A 17526-nucleotide genomic window follows, 5' to 3' on the forward strand; every position below is an offset into this window, starting at 1 on the left:
TAGGAAGCTGCCTTATACTGAGTCTGACTATTGGCCCATCTGGCTCAGTAAGAAGAGGCATTGTCCACACTGATTGGCAGCAGCTCTCCAAGATATAAGGCAGGGGTCCCGTCCCCCCCACCAATCCCTACCTGGAGATGCCAGGGATTGAACCTGGGACATACAAAGCTCTCCCACTCTTCTTCCGCAATGTTGTTTCTTCATCTCTTCCTGCCCTGGTGGCTCAGCATAGATCCTTTCCCCGCTCCCCTCCAGTCTTGCAGAGGCTGAGATGCCAGGATGACGTGGAGAGTGAGCTTGAGGAGCTCCACCAGGAGAACGTCTCAGTAAGGGTGGAGAAGGAGATGAATGGGATGAAGCTGCTGTGCAACCAAGCCATGCGTTGGCAATTCATCTCCGTGGTCATCCTCATGAGTGCCCAACAGCTCACAGGTGTCAATGCGGTAAGAGAGGCAGCTTCCCAGTTGGGTTAGAAGGCTGAGCGAGTGTTAATTTTCATCCGAACAAGCACTCATGCAGAGATGCAGCAGGGAACCTCCTTTTCTGCATGGTGATCCCAGCTCCCAGAAGACTCTAGTCCAGTTCTAAGGCACCTGTGGGCTCCCAGTGGCTGCTGAACTACAGCTCCCATAATCTCTAGCTATTGGACAGGATTGCGGGGGCTGAAGGGAGTTGCAGTTGTGCAACATCCTGAGGGCCGACGTTTCCCCATCCCTGGACTAAAGGCTCCTGGAAGCTGAGAACATCACCCAGGAAAAAAGAGGTTCCCAGCTGTGTCACTGTATGAGTGGCTGCTTTGGCTGAGAGAAAAGGCGAGCCATAGGTGGCTCAATAGAGTTGCATAAAATTATGCAAGGTGTGCAAAAAGTAGAGAGAAGTTTTTGTCCACCTCTCATCTACAGATGGAGGAGAAATTTGATTTGGCCTTCATTTCAGTGCGGACTTGCCTGATTCATACTTTCTGAAGCAGTATCAGAACCAAAAGACAGCCCTCCATCAAAATCGGCACTCCTTTGAATTTTGCAATGCAGTTCTCTGTCGTATTAACTAACAAGTCCAAAAGTGCATACGGTAGGATTAAAGTGTGCATTAAGGTGCATCTACTGGAGAAAATAACAGAAAAATATGTATTATATTATATGTATTATATGTGCATATTAGGGAAAACTGAATCCAAAAATATGTTTAACTGGGAGAAAAATGCACTAAAAGGCTGATGATTTTTTAGGAGGACTTAGCAGAAAATTAAAAAAGCATGCTGGTGAAGAATAAATGTGTAGAACTGGAACCCCAACTTGGAAAAATGTGAAACCGGGAGAAATCAAAATGGACAGATTCAGCCATCCCTAACCACAAGCGCTGGTGGGATTTTGACTCCAGCTCCCACAATCCTCCCTGCTTCTTGGGCCATGCTGGCTGGGGCTGATGGGAGCTGTAGTCTAGCAATATCTGGAGGGCTACAGGTTCCACAACTGCTCTGGAGTTTGCAGAGCAGGCCTCCTCCTACACACATGGGTTAATGACATGTTGCAGAATAGAAACACCGTATATATATCCCAGGATGCATTTCACTCGCTCCCACAAAATGCTGGCAGTCTGGGAGTTAAGAGCATCAGAAGATGAGAAGAGCCTACTGGATCTGGCCAATGGCCCATCCAGTCTAGCATCCTGTTCTCACAGCGGCCAAGCAGATCCCTCTGGGAAACCCGCCAGCAGGTCCCATGCCCAAGAGCCCTCTCTTTTCTGAGGGTTTTCTTGTGGTCCGCTGCACCTGGCAGCCCTCATGGCAACAAGCAGCCATTGAAAGCCCTGATTTTGTCCAATCTTCTGCCATCAGTGCCTCCGGTTGGAGGGCATTCCATAGTTGTGGTTTGCTTCCAGGTATTCTATTACTCAGAGAGAATCTATGCAACTTTGAGGTTCAAGAAGCAGGAAGCCCGGTATATCACTGTGTTGTCAAGTATTTTCATCGCAGTCTCGCTGATGATCGTGGTAAGCCTCTCTCTCTCTCTCCCTTCCTCAAAGTTCCAATCTGTTTCAAAGGGTGTTAAAATTGCGCTGTTGTCACTTGAAAGAATCCCTGGGGGAACCTTTTGCACATGCCCACATAGGACATGTGAAGATGCTCCAAGTGTCCCTATTTTCCAGGGACAGTCCTGGATTTACAGAAGCTGTCCTGGTTTTCCTTAGGACGTCCCTATTTTCATCAGAGAAATATTGGAGGGTAAAGTAAAGTTAACGAACCTCTGGACAGTTAAGCCCCATCAAAGGTGACTATGGGGTGCGGAGCTCATCTCGCTTTTCAGGCCCAGGGAGCCGGCGTTTGTCCCCGGGTCATGTGGCCAGCATGACTAAACCGCTTCTGGCGCAACGGGACACCGTGACGCAAACCAGAGCGCACGGAAACGCCCTTTACCTTCCCGTCGCAGCACTACCTATTTATCTACTTGCACTGCAGTGCTTTCAAATTGCTAGGTTGGCAGGAGCTGGGACAGAGCAAGAGGAGCTCACCCCGTCGTGCGGATTCGAACCACCAATCTTCTGATCAACAAGCCCAAGAGGCTCAGTGGTTTAGACCAGTGTTTCCCAAACGTTTTTGGGCAACGGCACACCTGTTAGCCGGAAAAAAATCTCGCGGCACACCACCATTAAAGCCCCGCCCCGTGACGTCAGCGCGCAGCGTCACGCCGGGAGGGACGCACAAAAGCGAAAGTTTTTTCCCTCCCCCTTGCCGGGGTGGGAGGAGGCAGCAGAGCGAGGGCAGCTGAGGCGGCGGCGGCTGTTGTGGTGGTGGCGGCGATAGCGGGCGGAGGAGGGGGCGGCGGCGGGAGTTGCTGCTGCTGTTGTTGCTGCTGCTGCCCGGACATGCCGGCCTCCTCCTCCTCCGCTGTCTCGCGATCCTCCCTTTTGCGCGCGCTGCCCCGCCGCTCGGCACCACCACCGCGGAGCCGCCCCCGGCTCGACGCGGATCCTCACCGCCGCCGCCGCCTCTCACCGCCCGACTCACCCGCCTTCCTCCCACGGCACACCAGCCGATGTCTCACGGCACACTAGTGTGCCGCGGAACACCGGTTGGGAAACACTGGTTTAGACCACAGTGCCACCCGCGTTGGAGGGTATATGGAATTATGGGACCCCTGCGCCATCTAAAGGCAGCCCTGTGTATGGAAGTTAGCTCTGTTGATTCCTGGTGGCCTCCTTTTATTCTCTTTCTCATTTCTGCACACAAACTCTCTCTTTCTTCTCTGTTGTTATACCCTCTAGGTTTATACAGTAGACTTTGTGGGGCGAAGGATACTCCTCCTCACTGGATTAGCGATATGCAGCATCCTCTGCATTCTGTTAACCATGACCCTCGAACTTCAGGTTTGCTGCTCAAAACCTGGTGTGATTTAGAGAGTGTCACCCAGCAAGCGAAGGGCTGTAGCTCCATCACAGAGCACCTGCTTGGCATGCAGAAGGTCCCAGGTTCAGTCCACCGCAGCCTCTGAAACCCTGAAGAACCGTGATAGCTAGTGTGGTGCAGTGGTTAAGAGCGGTAGACTCGTAATCTGGTGAATCGGGTTCGATTCCCCGCTCCTCCCCATGCAGCTGCTGGGTGACCTTGGGCCAGTCACACTTCTCTGAAGTCTCTCAGCCCCACTCACCTCACAGAGTGTTTGTTGTGGGGGAGGAAGGGAAAGGAGAATGTTAGCCGCTTTGAGACTCCTTAGGGTAGTGATAAAGCGGGATATCCCACTCCAGTGTAGACCAGGGTTTCCCAAACTTGGATCTCCAGCTGTTTTTGGTCTACAGTTCCCATCATCCCTTGACCACTGGTCTGCTAGCTAGGGATGATGGGAGTTGTAGTCCAAAAAGAGCTGGAGACCCAACCCAAGTTTGGCAAAAACCTGGTGTGGACCAAACTGAGCCAGATGGAGCATTGGTCTCCTTCAGGATAAGGCAGCTGAAAATCCACTCAGATCTGGTGTCAGGTGGAAGAGCAGGAAGGAATGATGTTGGCGGGTCTTTCCTGCAAAAATGTATCTGCCTCTTGCATTCCCAGCCCTCGATGCTCTGCTGCAAGTGCCTTGGAACGTAACCCCCACATAAATGCCGAGTTGCCTGTATCTTAATCCAGGGGTGGGGTCACTCAGGCTGGGGAAGGGGCGCAAATGTGGCCCTCTGGGTCTCTTTGCCTGGCCCTCAGAACACTCGCTAGGCCACACCCGCTCTCACCAGGCCACACCACTCTCTGGCTGTGCTTTAACCAGGAGGGTTTTTTGCCTGTCCGGAACGTATCCTTGAACCCTGATCGTGCCTCTTGCTTGTCTCGATGGAGTTTAGAGAGACGTGTGAATGTGAGCGAAACCAGCTTACCGGGAAAGGGATATTCCAATGAAACATTTGGAAGTACCGGTACTTTCTGACACTAAGAGCTGCTCGACAGGAGAACAGATTTTCTCTCGGAAGGTGGTGGGCTCTCCTTTTGGGGAGGCTTTTAAATGTTGGATGGCCACCAGTCAAGGCTTCTTTAATTGTGATTCCTGCATTGCAAGGGGTTGAACTAGATGACCTGGGGAGGACCCGTCCAACTCTAGAAGCCCTTGTCCACCCACTTTTGCCTCTGTCCCACCCGCCACTGAATTGTGGTTCGGAAGGCCCTCAGTCTGAGAAGTGCTCCTCCCTCCTGCTTTAATTTAAGGTGTGCCAGGCACTCTCATTCATACATGTCTGAAGAACGCTCAACTTTCTCCCACAGGAAACCATGCCATGGATGACATATGTCACTTCAGTCTTTTTCCTCATCTTGATCTTTGGGCACATCCTTGGGCCAGGTAAGGACTCAGGTGACCTAGAGAGTTCCTTCAAAGAGGCAAACAGGGCGGGCCACTTGTTTTATTTCTGTTTAAGTGTTTTTTTTTAAAAAAAAATTATTGAAAAACAAAGAGTACATAATTACAAGTGCACAGAGTAAGATTAGTCATAAAAAGAAGAAAAAATGGTACCCATGTAGAAAACAAAACTAATAATAATAATAATAATAATAATAATAATAATAATAATTCTATATATTACAGAAGAGAAAAAGATAAAGAAAATTGTTATTGTAGTTAACCAGACCATAACCTAATACAGTGGTACCTCGGGTTACAAACACCTCGGGTTACAAACACTTTGGGTTACAGACTCTGCTAACCTGGAAGTGGTACCTCAGGTTAAGAACTACCTCAGGATGAGAACATAAATCGCATGGTGGCGGTGCAGCAGCAGCAGGAGGCCCCATTAGCTAAAGTGGTACCTCAGGTTAAGAACCGTTTCAGGTTAAGAACAGACCTCCGGAACGAATTAAGTTCATAACCCGAGATACCACTGTACAGTAGAGTCGTACCTTGGTTCTTGAACACCCCGGAACTCGTACGTTTTGGCTCCTGACAATCGAAAACCATGAGTGTTCCGGTTTTCGAACATGCTTTTGGAAGCCTAACGTCCAACGGGACTTCCACGGCTTCTGATTGGCTGCAGGAGCTGCCGCCACCACCAGGTTTGTGGTGTGGTGAACCAGCTTATACTCGAGTCAATAAGTTTTCCCAGTTTTTGGTGCTAAAATTAGGTGCCTTGGCTTATATTTGGGTCGGCTTATACTCGAGTATATACGGTATTTGATTTTTAGAAGATATCTGAAGGCAGCCCTGTTTAGGGAAGTTTTTAATGGTTGATGTTTTGTTCTGTTTTTAATATTTTGTTGAGAGCTGCCCTGAGTGGCTGGGACAACCCAATCAGAAATAATAATAATAATAATAATAATAATAATAATAATAATAATAATAATAATAACGGCAATGACAATGGCTCCCCTGCAAAAAGGATCCTGGGAACTGCGCCCTCAGTGAGCTACCATACTTAGCAAACTACGGTGGGAGTTTTCCAGGGAACTTTGCTACTATTTCCCACCCAGTGACCTACACTCATGGTTTATAGCCTTAAGGAAGGGTTAAGGAATGATTTTCATAACGTAATGGACACATTATGTTTTCCTTGTAACGTGAATAACGTGTTATTAAAATGTGATACCTGAGCACGCTGCAGAGCAACCAGGACCCGGCAATAGGAAAACTGCATTGTTAAAAGGAAGCGACATTTTTATTTATTTTTTAAAAAATGATATTTATTAATATTTCACAAACAATAAAAAACAAAATCCAACATTTAAACATTTAAACATTTAAACTACTAAAACAAGGCAAATAAAAATACACAGTAGAAAAACAGTTGATAGAAGAAAGAGAGAAAAAAAATAAAAAATGGAGAGTAAGAAGAAGAAAAGCCAAAAATCAAAGCTAAAAATGAATTAATATTTTCAAGTCTTATATTTTCTTCACTAGTTTCTTGACCTCCTCGCACCTCCCATTTTGTATTCCAGTTCAAATATTAAATTCAGCAAATCCTTACCCTCTAGCATTTATCCTTACTCCATATATTAACCTATTATTATAAATATCCATTTCCAATTATCATTCCCTATTTACATTTTCTTAAGCATCTCTTTACCAGTAGGGAAGCGACGTTTTAAATTTACCAGTATGCCCTGTGACGTTTTAGAACTATATATCGTTCTAATACAGTAGTGCCCCGCAAGACGAATGCCTCGCAAGACAAAAAACTCGCTAGACAAAAGGTTTTTTCGTCCGCGATTTGCCTCGCAAGACGAATTCCCCTATGGGCTTGCTTCGCAAAACGAAAACGTCTCGCGACTTTGTTTCCTTTGTGCAAAAACCGTTAAAAACAAGGGTGCTTAGCTTGAGCAGCTGCAGTTGCGACTTGGCTTCGAGGAGCAACTGTTAGCACGTGGTTTGGTAGCCTTTTATCAGACTTTGCTCACTTTTGAAGATTTTCCAAAACTTTTCCAGAACTTTTCCAGAACTTCTCTTTCAACCATTTGGTAAGTTAAACTGTTATAACTTTTTGGGGGGGTTTTGGATTTTGGGTTGGGGTGTTTGGGATTCAAGGACTTGGTGTTGGGAAGGGGTTTGCGATAATCTGGGGGCTTGTGGGCCTTTTTTGGGAATTTTTATGATTTTCTGTGACCACTGGGCCAGGTTGGTTTTTTTTGAAAATTTTTCTGAGTTTGAATTTCTGAGTGCTGGCTGGCTGGGGGAACAGTGGGGGAGGTTTCTGCAGAAATCTGGGGGCTTGTGGGGGTGTTTTGGAATTTTTATGATTTTCTGTGACCACTGGGCCAGGTTGTTTTTTTTTGAAAATTTTTCTGAGTTTGAATTTCTGAGTGCTGGCTGGCTAGGGGAACAGTGGGGGAGGTTACTGCAGAAATCTGGGACCATTTGGGGTTTTTTTGGAATTTTTATGATTTTCTGTGACCACTGGGCAAGGTTGTTTATTTTCAAATATTTTTTTCTGAGTTTGAATTTCTGAGTGCTGGCTGGCTGGGGGAACAGTGGGGGAGGGTACTGCAGAAATCTGGGGGCTTGTGGGGGTTTTTGGGAATTTTTATGATTTTCTGTGACCACTAGGCAAGGTTGTTTATTTTCAATTTTTTTTTCCTGAGTTTGAATTTCTGAGTGCTGGCTGGCTGGGGGAACAGTGGGGGAGGTTACTGCAGAAATCTGGGACCATTTGGGGTTTTTTTGGAATTTTTATGATTTTCTGTGACCACTAGGCATGGCTGTTTTTTTTTTAAATTTTTTTCCTGAGTTTGAATTTCTGAGTGCTGGCTGGCTGGGGGAACAGTGGGGGAGGTTTCTGCAGAAATCTGGGGGCTTGTGGGGGTGTTTTGGAATTTTTATGATTTTCTGTGACCATTGGGCCAGGTTGTTTTTTTTTTGAAAATTTTTCTGAGTTTGAATCTCTGAGTGCTGGCCATGTTGTTATTTTTTGAAATTTTTTTTTGTCTGGGTGGGGAAGCAGTTGGGGAGGGGTTTGCAGCAGTAGGGGAGGGGCTGGGGGAGCAGTTGGGGAGGGGTTTGCAATTTCTGTGTTGTGGGTGGGTTGGTGCGTGTCTGTGGGAGCAGTTGAGGTTTTTGAAGACATTGGTGATTTTTGAAGCTTTTCCTAAACTTTTTTTGCAGCCATTTGAGGTTCCTGAGGACTTCGGTGGTTGATTGTTGAAGCTTTTCCAGAACTTATCTTTCATCCATTTGGTAAGCTAAACTTTTAAAACTTTTTTGGGGGTTTTGGGATTTTGGATTTGGGGTTGGGGTGCTTGGGATTCAAGGCCTTGGTTCTGGGTTTTAATTTCTGTGTGGTGGGTGGCTGGGTGCTTTTGTGTTTTTTGGGTTTGAAACACATCACTGATTTTTTTTCCTGTTTCTTAGTTTACGAAGGTAGGACCTGTGCTGCCATGGGACCCAAGAAGACTGCTGCTGCGGTGGCCGGCGAGAGGAAGAAGGAGAAGGTGACGCTGGAAATGAAGAAGGACATCATCCGGAAGCACGACGGCGGAATGCGTGTGACGGACATCGCCAGGGAGTACGGCAGGAACCCATCGACCATTGGGACCATCCTGAAGATGAGGGAGAAGATCATGGCGACTGATGCAGCCAAGGGAGTCACCAGGATCATGAAGAACCGCCCAGCTGTCCTGGAGGAGGTCGAGAAGTTGCTGCTCATCTGGATAGAAGAGAAGCAGCGTGCAGGGGACACAGTGTCTGAGGCCGTCATTTGTGAGAAGGCCAAGGCCTTGCACGCTGACCTCATCCGGGAACAGCCAGGAACCTCAGCCGAGCCAGAAGTCTTCAAGGCTAGCAGAGGTTGGTTTGATCGGTTCAAGACAAGATCTGGCATCCACAGCGTGGTCAGGCATGGAGAGGCTGCCAGTTCTGATGTTCTTGCGGCTGAAGACTTTGCAGCGGAGTTCCTGGAGCTTGTGAAGACGGAGGGCTACGTTCCGCAGCAGGTCTTCAACTGCGACGAGACCGGGCTGTTTTGGAAGAGGATGCCCAAAAGGACTTTCATCACTCAGGAGGAGTCCAGGTTGCCTGGCCACAAGCCCATGAAGGACCGTCTGACCCTGCTCTTCTGTGCCAACGCAAGCGGCGACCTGAAGATCAAGCCCCTGCTGGTGTACCACTCGGAGAACCCACGGGCCTTCAAGAGACACAAGATCGACAAGGAGCGGCTGAGTGTCATGTGGCGATCCAACAGCAAGGCTTGGGTCACACGTGTGCTGTTTGTGGACTGGGTCAATCTTGCTTTTGGCTCTGCTGTCAAGCAGTACCTGCTGGACAACGACCTGCCGCTGAAGGCTTTGCTTCTGATGGACAATGCTCCTGCCCATCCTAAAGGCCTTGAGGTGGACTTGTTGGAGGAGTTCAGCTTCATCAACATCATGTTCCTGCCACCTAACACCACGCCACTGCTCCAGCCGATGGATCAGCAGGTCATCGCCAATTTCAAAAAACTCTACACCAAGGAGCTTTTCAGGCGATGCTTCGAGGTGACTGACTGCACCACCATCACCCTGCGGGAATTCTGGAAGGACCACTTCGACATCGTCACCTGCTTGAAGATGGTCAACACGGCCTGGAAAGGGATCAGCCAGAGAAATTTGAATTGCGCTTGGCGCAGCCTGTGGCCGGACTGTGTGGCACCAAGTGACTCTGATGCACCAGAGTCAACAGTGGTGCAGGACATTGTTGCCTTGGGGAGGACCATGGGCCTGGAGGTCACGGAGGAGGACGTCTGCGAGCTGGTGGAGGGGCACGACGACGAGCTGACCACCGTGGAGCTGGTCGAACTGCAGGCAGAGGCTGCGCAGGAGCAGGCCTCACTGGAAGAGGAGGAAGCAACTGAGGAACGGCTGTCCTCCGAAAGACTGAGGGACATTTGCCAGAGGTGGAAGGAGGTGCAGACTTTTGCAGATCTACACCACCATGAGAAGCACGTGGCACATGACGCTGGGAACTTTTATGATACGAGGGTCATGTCGTATTTCAGGGAGCTGCTGAAAAGGCGGATAAAGCAGCAGACTATGGACAGGTTCTTGACCAAGAAGCAAAGAGTGGAAGAGGAGCCTTCTTCGAGTGGTCCCCCAGAGTCTTAGAAAATGTACTGTGCACTTTGTTGATTTTTAAAAGTTTTTCTGTCATGTTTATAAAGTTAATTTATTTTCCCTTCAATTTTTGAACTGCTCTTTACAGTATGTGTGACTTTAAAGAGCAGTTAATAAACTGTTGTTGTACCAAATTTGGCTTTGTTTGGACTTTTTTTGACCATAGGAACGCATTAATTGATTTTCAATGCATTCCTATGGGAAACCGTGCTTCACAAGACGAAAAATTCACTAGACGACAAAAATTGCGGAACGAATTAATTTCGTCTTGCGGGGCACCACTGTAATGTTTAAAAGGTCAGTGTAGATCCAGCCAAGGTTTGAACTAGGCACGCGAGAGCTCTTTAACTGCACCAGTTCCTTTCGAATCGCTATGGATGAATGAGCAAGTCCATGAAAAACAGCCTCGAATCCTTTCTTCCCCGCCCAGGTCCCATAGCCAACGTCATCATACTGGAGCTGTTCCTCCAGCCATCCCGCTCCATAGCCTTCATGCTCGGGGGCTTTGTGCACTGGTTCCTGCACTTCATTATGGGGATGATATTCATTCAGATAGAGGTGAGTTGTTTGGATGAGAAGAGGGGGTGGTCTGAACTGGTTCGGGAGCACAGGAAGACGCCTTCCACTGAGTCAGGCCATTGGTCCATCTAACTCACCCAGGTGAGGAGCTTTTGGCCTTCCAGGTGTTGCTGAAGCTCTTCCCTTGTAGGCTCGTCAAACCAGAGTCTGCACATCTTCCAGAAACTACAAATGATGTTGAATATTTTTAATGAAACTACCTGGAGGTGGACATAATATTTCTTACCTATATATTGCATTTATATCCCACCTATCCTCCCAGAAGCTCCAGGCGGCTTGCCTGGGTCTCCCCTGCACCTTTCCATTTCATCCTCACAAAAACCCTGCAAGGTACTTAGGCTGAGGGTTCATGACTGGCCTAAAGTCGCCCAGTGAGCCCCATGGAGCAGTGGAGATTTAAACCCTGGTCTCTCCCAGCTCCTGGTTCAACACTATAACCACTCCACCCCACTGGCTATGTACCAGGGGTGGGGAAATACTGGCCCGCAAGATGTTGCTGAAATAAGTCCTACTCCAGGGAGAGCTGCCGAAATTAATGGACTTTAGTAGTTAGCCATGTCCATTCACCTCAATGGGTCTACTTTGAGTAGGACTATCTGCATATTTTTTTGTTGCTGACATCTCGGGAGACAAATGGAGTGGGGGTGAAGTCAAACCGCTGCATTAGTAGCACCAAAGTGACCTCTCTGGGGTGTAAGCCTGGGTAGAGTGTATGGAGCTCCTGAGCTGCCAAGAAGTCAAGACACTTGACATCATCAGCCTCGATGATGTAGTCCAAAGGAAAGCAAAGTAATACGCCGGGCACCAGCTTGGCTGCAGGAGTTGCCAGAAGGAGGCATACAAGGCACCACCCAACCATCTTAGGGACTCCACTTTGGATTTGTGTAGGGTTTTCTCCTTAGCCTTTTCTTCTCCTGAAGATATCCCACAAGGCTGCAGAGGTTTAGGACAGGGGTCAGCAACCTTTTTCAGCCGTGGGTTGGTCCACCATCCCTCAGACCTTGTGAGGGGCCGGACTATATATTTTTGTGGGGGGGGGGGGATGAACGAATTCCTATGCCCCACAAATAACCCAGAGATGCATTTTAAATAAAAGCACACATTCTACTCATGTAAAAACGTGCTGATTCCTGGACCGCCCGTGGGCCGGATTGAGAAGGCGATTGGGCTGGATCTGGCCCCCGGGCCTTAGGTTGCCTACCCCTGGTTTAGGATAACAGTTTTCCTTCTCCTAGGTGGGTTGCCTTCCCAGGTTGACGAGTCCTATCCGCTCCTCACCGGAAGTTGGACTCAGGGGGCTTTCCAAGGTCTCGGAACCTGATTACCACCGCAAATCAGTTTCCGAGGCCGGGGAGCGAGGCTGCATGACGTCATGAGGTCACGTTACGACCTGACATCCTGACTTCATGCACGCTGGGCACCCATAATCAGGAGCCCAAGTTGGTTCCCCTGATTATCATCATCATCATCATCACCACATAAACATAAGATTGTAAGAAGACCTCTGTTGGATCAGGCCAATGGCCCATCTAGTCTAGCACCCTCATCTCACAGTGGCCAACTAGATGCCTGTTATATATTGTGGCTATGCCCATCTCCCTTCCCACCCCCACCCCTCTCATTTTCTTACTTCAACATTCCTTTCTAGACACGGATTGGTTCCTACACCTTCCTCCTCTTCTGGCCTCTCTGCGTGTTCAGCTTCATTTACATCTTCAAGGTTATCCCAGAAACCAACGGCAAGACCTTTCTGGAAAACAAGAGGTTCATGTCGTCAATGGCCAAGAAGGTGAAGGTCCAGGTGCAGGTCCGGCGGACGTCACAGGTACCGTATTTTTCGTCCCATAGGACGCTCCATCCCATAGGACGCACCTAGTTTTTTTGGGGGAAAATAAAGTAAATTTTTTCCCTTTATTTACCCCCCAAAACAGGTCGGGGAAACCGAACCAGGTCGAGGAACAGCGGGATGGCGGTGCTGCGCATCCCTGCTGTCCCCCGAGCTTGTGGGGCTGGCCGATGTCTGTCCGGTGCGAGGGGCGCTCTGCTTCAGGGTGTCCCGCCCGCCGGGCGGCAGGCTGCTATCCGCAGCGTGGGGAGCCCTGCGGGGAACTCCTGCAGGGCTCCCCATGCTGTGGATGTCTGCCCGGCGCGCGGGGCTCTCTGCTTCAGGGCGCCACGCCCGCCGGGCCGCAGGCTGCTATCCGCAGTGTGGGGAGCCCTGCGGGGAACTCCTGCAGGACTCCCCACGCTGCAGATGTGTTCCCGAACCGCTGGGCGCTCTGCTTTCAGGGCGCCCGGCGCTCCGGGAAGCAGGCTGCTATCCGCAGCCTAGACATCCCTGCGGGACCTCCCGCAGGGCTACCTAGGCTGTGGATGTGTTCCTGAAGCCTGGAGAGCGAGAGGGGTGGGTGCGCACCGACCCCTCTCGCTCTCCATGCTTCAGCGAATGCCTGCATTCGCCCCATAGGACGCACCCAGATTTCCCCTTCATTTTTGGAGGGGAAAAAGTGTGTCCTATAGGGCGAAAAATACGGTATTTTTAATCTTTTGTTGGAAGCCGCTCAGAGTGGTTGAGGAAACCCAGCCAGATGGATGAGGTATAAATAAATTAGAATCATAGAATCATAGAATCATAGAATCATAGAGTTGGAAGAGACCATAAGGGCCATCGAGTCCAACCCCCTGCCAAGCAGGAAACACCATCAGAGCACTCCTGACATATGGTTGTCAAGCCTCTGCTTAAAGACCTCCAAAGTAGGAGACTCCACCACACTCCTTGGCAGCAAATTCCACTGTCGAACAGCTCTTACTGTCAGGAAGTTCTTCCTAATGTTTAGGTGGAATCTTCTTTCTTGTAGTTTGGATCCATTGCTCCGTGTCCGCTTCTCTGGAGCAGCAGAAAACAACCTTTCTCCCTCCTCTATGTGACATCCTTTTATATATTTGAACATGGCTATCATATCACCCCTTAACCTCCTCTTCTCCAGGCTAAACATGCCCAGCTTCCTTAGCCGTTCCTCATAAGGCATCGTTTCCAGGCCTTTGACCATTTTGGTTTCCCTCCTCTGGACACGTTCCAGTTTGTCAGTGTCCTTCTTGAATTGTGGTGCCCAGAACTGGACACAGTACTCCAGGTGTGGTCTGACCAGAGCAGAATACAGTGGCACTATTACTTCCCTTGATCTAGATGCTATACTCCTATTGATGCAGCCCAGAATTGCATTGGCTTTTTTAGCTGCCGCGTCACACTGTTGGCTCATGTCAAGTTTGTGGTCAACCAAGACTCCTAGATCCTTTTCACATGTACTGCTCTCAAGCCAGGTGTCACCCATCTTGTATTTGTGCCTCTCATTTTTTTTGCCCAAGTGCAATACTTTACATTTCTCCCTGTTAAAATTCATTTTGTTTGTTTTTGCCCAGTTCTCTAATCTGTCAAGGTCGTTTTGAAGTGTGATCCTGTCCTCTGGGGTGTTAGCCACCCCTCCCAGTTTGGTGTCATCTGCAAATTTGATCAGGATGCCCTTGAGTCCATCATCCAAGTCGTTGATAAAGATGTTAAATAAGACCGGGCCCAAGACAGAACCCTGTGGCACCCCACTAGTCACTCTTCTCCAGGATGAAGAGGAACCATTGATGAGCACCCTTTGGGTTCGGTCAGTCAGCCAGTTACAAATCCACTGAGTGGTAGCAGAGTCAAGACCGCATTTTACCAGCTTCTTTACAAGAATATCATGGGGCACCTTGTCAAATGCCTTACTGAAATCAAGGTAGGCTATATCCACTGAGTTCCCTTCATCTACCAGGCTTGTAATTCTGTCAAAAAATGAGATCAGGTTAGTCTGACATGACTTATTTTTCAGAAATCCATGCTGACTATTGGTGATCACAGCATTCCTTTCTAGGTGCTCACAGACTGTTTGCTTAATGATCTGCTCCAGAATCTTCCCTGCTATTGATGTCAGACTGACTGGGCGGTAATTATTTGGGTCCTCTCTTTTCCCCTTTTTGAAAATAGGGACAACATTTGCCCTCCTCCAGTCTGCCGGGACTTCGCCTGTTCTCCAGGATTTCTCGAAGATGACTGCCAGTGGTTCTGAGATCACATCTGCCAGTTCTTTTAATACTCTTGGATGCAGTTCATCTGGCCCTGGAGACTTGAATACATCTAAACTAGCCAAATATTCTTGTACTGTCTCCTTAGTTATTCTGGGCTGTGTTTCCTCTGCTGAATCATTTGCTCCAAATTCTTCAGGTCGGGCATTGTTTTCTTTATCGGAGAAGACTGAGGCAAAGAAGGCATTGAGGAGTTCAGCCCTTTCTGTGTCCCCTGTTTGCATTTCACCATCTTCTCCTCTGAGTGACCCCACTGTTTCTTTGTTCTTCCTTTTGCTACGAACATACCCATAAAAGCCTTTTTTGTTGCTTTTAACCTCTCTAGCAAGCCTGAGTTCATTCTGTGCTTTAGCTTTTCTGACTTTGTGTCTACACGTGCTGGCTATTTGTTTGAATTCCTCTTTGGTGGTTTCCCCCCTTTTCCATTTTTTGTACACATCCTTTTTAAATCTTAATTCAGTTAAAAGTTCTTTAGATAGCCACCCTGGCTTCTTTAGGCACCTTCCATGTTTCCGTCTCATTGGTATTGCCTGACGTTGTGCTTTTACTATCTCCCTCTTAACAAACTCCCAGCCATCATGAACTCCCTTTCCTTTTAGTATTGCTGTCCATGGGATCTCACCCAGCACTTCCCTAAGTTTTATGAAGTCGGCTTTCTTAAAGTCAAGAAATTGAGTCCTAGTATGCTTGGCTGCTCCTTTCCGTTGTATAGTAAACTTCAGAAGAGCATGATCACTCGCGCCTAATGATCCTTCCACTTCTACCCCACTAACCAGGTCATCAACATTGGGTAGGACCAGATCTAAAATGGCTGTTCCTCTTGTTGCTTCTCCCACTTTCTGGACAATGAAGTTGTCTGCAAGGCCAGTGAGGAATCTGTTTGACCTTATGCTCTTGGCTGAGTTTGACGTCCAACAAATATCCGGGTAATTGAAGTCCCCCATTACTACTATCTCCCTTCCTTTTGCATGCTTGGCCATCTGTTCCAGGAAGGCATCATCTATGTCCTCCGTTTGGCTTGGGGATCTATAGTAAACTCCCACAATGAGGTCTCTGTTATTCTTCTCTCCCTTAATTTTGACCCAAATGCTCTCACATTGGCTTTGAGGTTCTAAATCTTGGATCTCTTCACAGGTATACACATCCCTGACATATAACGCCACTCCTCCTCCTTTCTTGTCTGGTCTGTTTCTCTGAAATAGATTGTATCCCCCCATTATTACATTCCAATCGTGGGACTTATCCCACCAGGTTTCAGTGATGCCTATTATGTCATATTTAGTTTGCTGTACCAAGAGCTCAAGCTCATCTTGTTTATTTCCCATGCTTTGCGCATTAGTGTACAGACATTGAAGTCCATTAATCATTCCCCCGTGTCTCTTATTTAAGGATTTTTTCCTCCCACCACTAGGTCCGCGTGCTGTTTGCTCCATTTGGTCTATGACATTTGGATGATCATCTTCATTAATTGATAGACTCCTACCTTCAGGAGCACTGTCTCCCTCCCCCACATTAGTCAGTTTAAAGCCCTCCTGATGAGGTTTCTGAGATTTTTGGCAAAAACATTCCTCCCAACCGTTGTGAGGTGCAGCCCATCACTTGCCAGAAGTCCATCTTCAAGAAACTGCAGTCCGTGATCTAAGAATCCAAACCGTTCCTGTTTACACCATTTGCGAAGCCAGCTGTTCACTTCCACTATTTTCCCCTCTCTCCCTGGGCCACGTCGTTCAACTGGGAGGACAGACGAGATGACAATTTGTGCATTTAGTTGCTTCAATTTCCTGCCGAGAGCCTCGTAGTCTCTTTTGATCTTCTGGAGGCTATTGCTTGCAGTGTCATTGGTTCCCACATGAACCAAGAGGAAGGGGTATTTGTCAGTGGGTTTTATGATTCCTTGCAGTCGTTCAGTTACATCTTGGATCTTAGCCCCGGGGAGACAGCACACTTCCCGAGACATCTTGTCAGGCCCACAGATCACTGCTTCTGTTCCCCTCAGTAGGGAATCCCCTATCACCACTACACGCCTCCTCTTGGGTTTGGTCGGGGTAATTATTATTATTATTATTATTATTATTATTACTACTACTACTACTACAGGACAAGGACAGAAGGCGGTCAACACGCCACAGAGTCAGAAGCGACAGCGTCAGGCGGGATAGCATCAGACCCGATAGCGGCAGACGGGAAAGCGGTGGCAGACGGGAAAGCGGCGGCAGACGGGATAGCGGCAGACGGGAAAGTGGCGGCAGATGGGATAGCAGCGCCAAACGGGATAGTGGCTCCAAACGGGGTAGCAGCGCCAAACGGGATAGCAGCGCCAAACGGGATAGCATGAAACACAAGGAAAGCCTCAAAAGAAAACAAAGACCGTCCGTCGTTTCTTAATGCTACCTGCCCTTCGCTGGTATACGAATGACGGTTGCTTCTCTTCCTATCCAAAGCCTACTCTTTTTCTGTTCAGACTTTTCTACTCTCCTACCATGAATTACTGCTATTATTATACTACCAAATACACACCTAATTGGAGAGTCAATTATATATCTAGATATAAAATCACATTAGAAACAGGTAGCAAAGAAAAGGCAATCATTCTCAAACACCACAGTGCAATACTTTATACAGCAGTCCCTCACTATATTCAGGGTTTGGTTCCAAGGGTTTCATGTACACATGAAAATCAAAGCGAATCCTTGGCGCTGCGCCACTCCTCCAGCAAGGCAGAGAGCTTAAAAGGTCATTTTGCGCCAGGTCCACTCAGGATTACCTGGCACAAAATGAGCTTTTAAGCT

The 17526-nt window shown here is 48.1% G+C and overlaps 1 protein-coding gene across 1 annotated transcript in view; it reads left to right on the forward strand.

The window, feature by feature from the left end:
* LOC308572498 (solute carrier family 2, facilitated glucose transporter member 5-like) overlaps positions 1-17253 on the forward strand; it is a 34222-nt gene extending 16969 nt beyond the window's left edge. The window contains exons 9-15 of the mRNA XM_081168635.1: positions 256-443; positions 1882-1992; positions 3265-3366; positions 4742-4817; positions 10476-10603; positions 12273-12449; positions 16835-17253. Coding sequence (XP_081024761.1) covers positions 256-443; positions 1882-1992; positions 3265-3366; positions 4742-4817; positions 10476-10603; positions 12273-12449; positions 16835-17122 — 1070 coding nt within the window. The 3' untranslated portion in view covers positions 17123-17253. The remainder of the gene's footprint in view (positions 1-255; positions 444-1881; positions 1993-3264; positions 3367-4741; positions 4818-10475; positions 10604-12272; positions 12450-16834) is intronic.
* The last annotated feature ends 273 nt before the right edge of the window (positions 17254-17526 follow it).

Source organism: Podarcis bocagei, assembly GCF_964188305.1.
Source record: "Podarcis bocagei genome assembly, chromosome: 13".
In the NCBI taxonomy this organism is placed as follows: domain Eukaryota; kingdom Metazoa; phylum Chordata; class Lepidosauria; order Squamata; family Lacertidae; genus Podarcis; species Podarcis bocagei.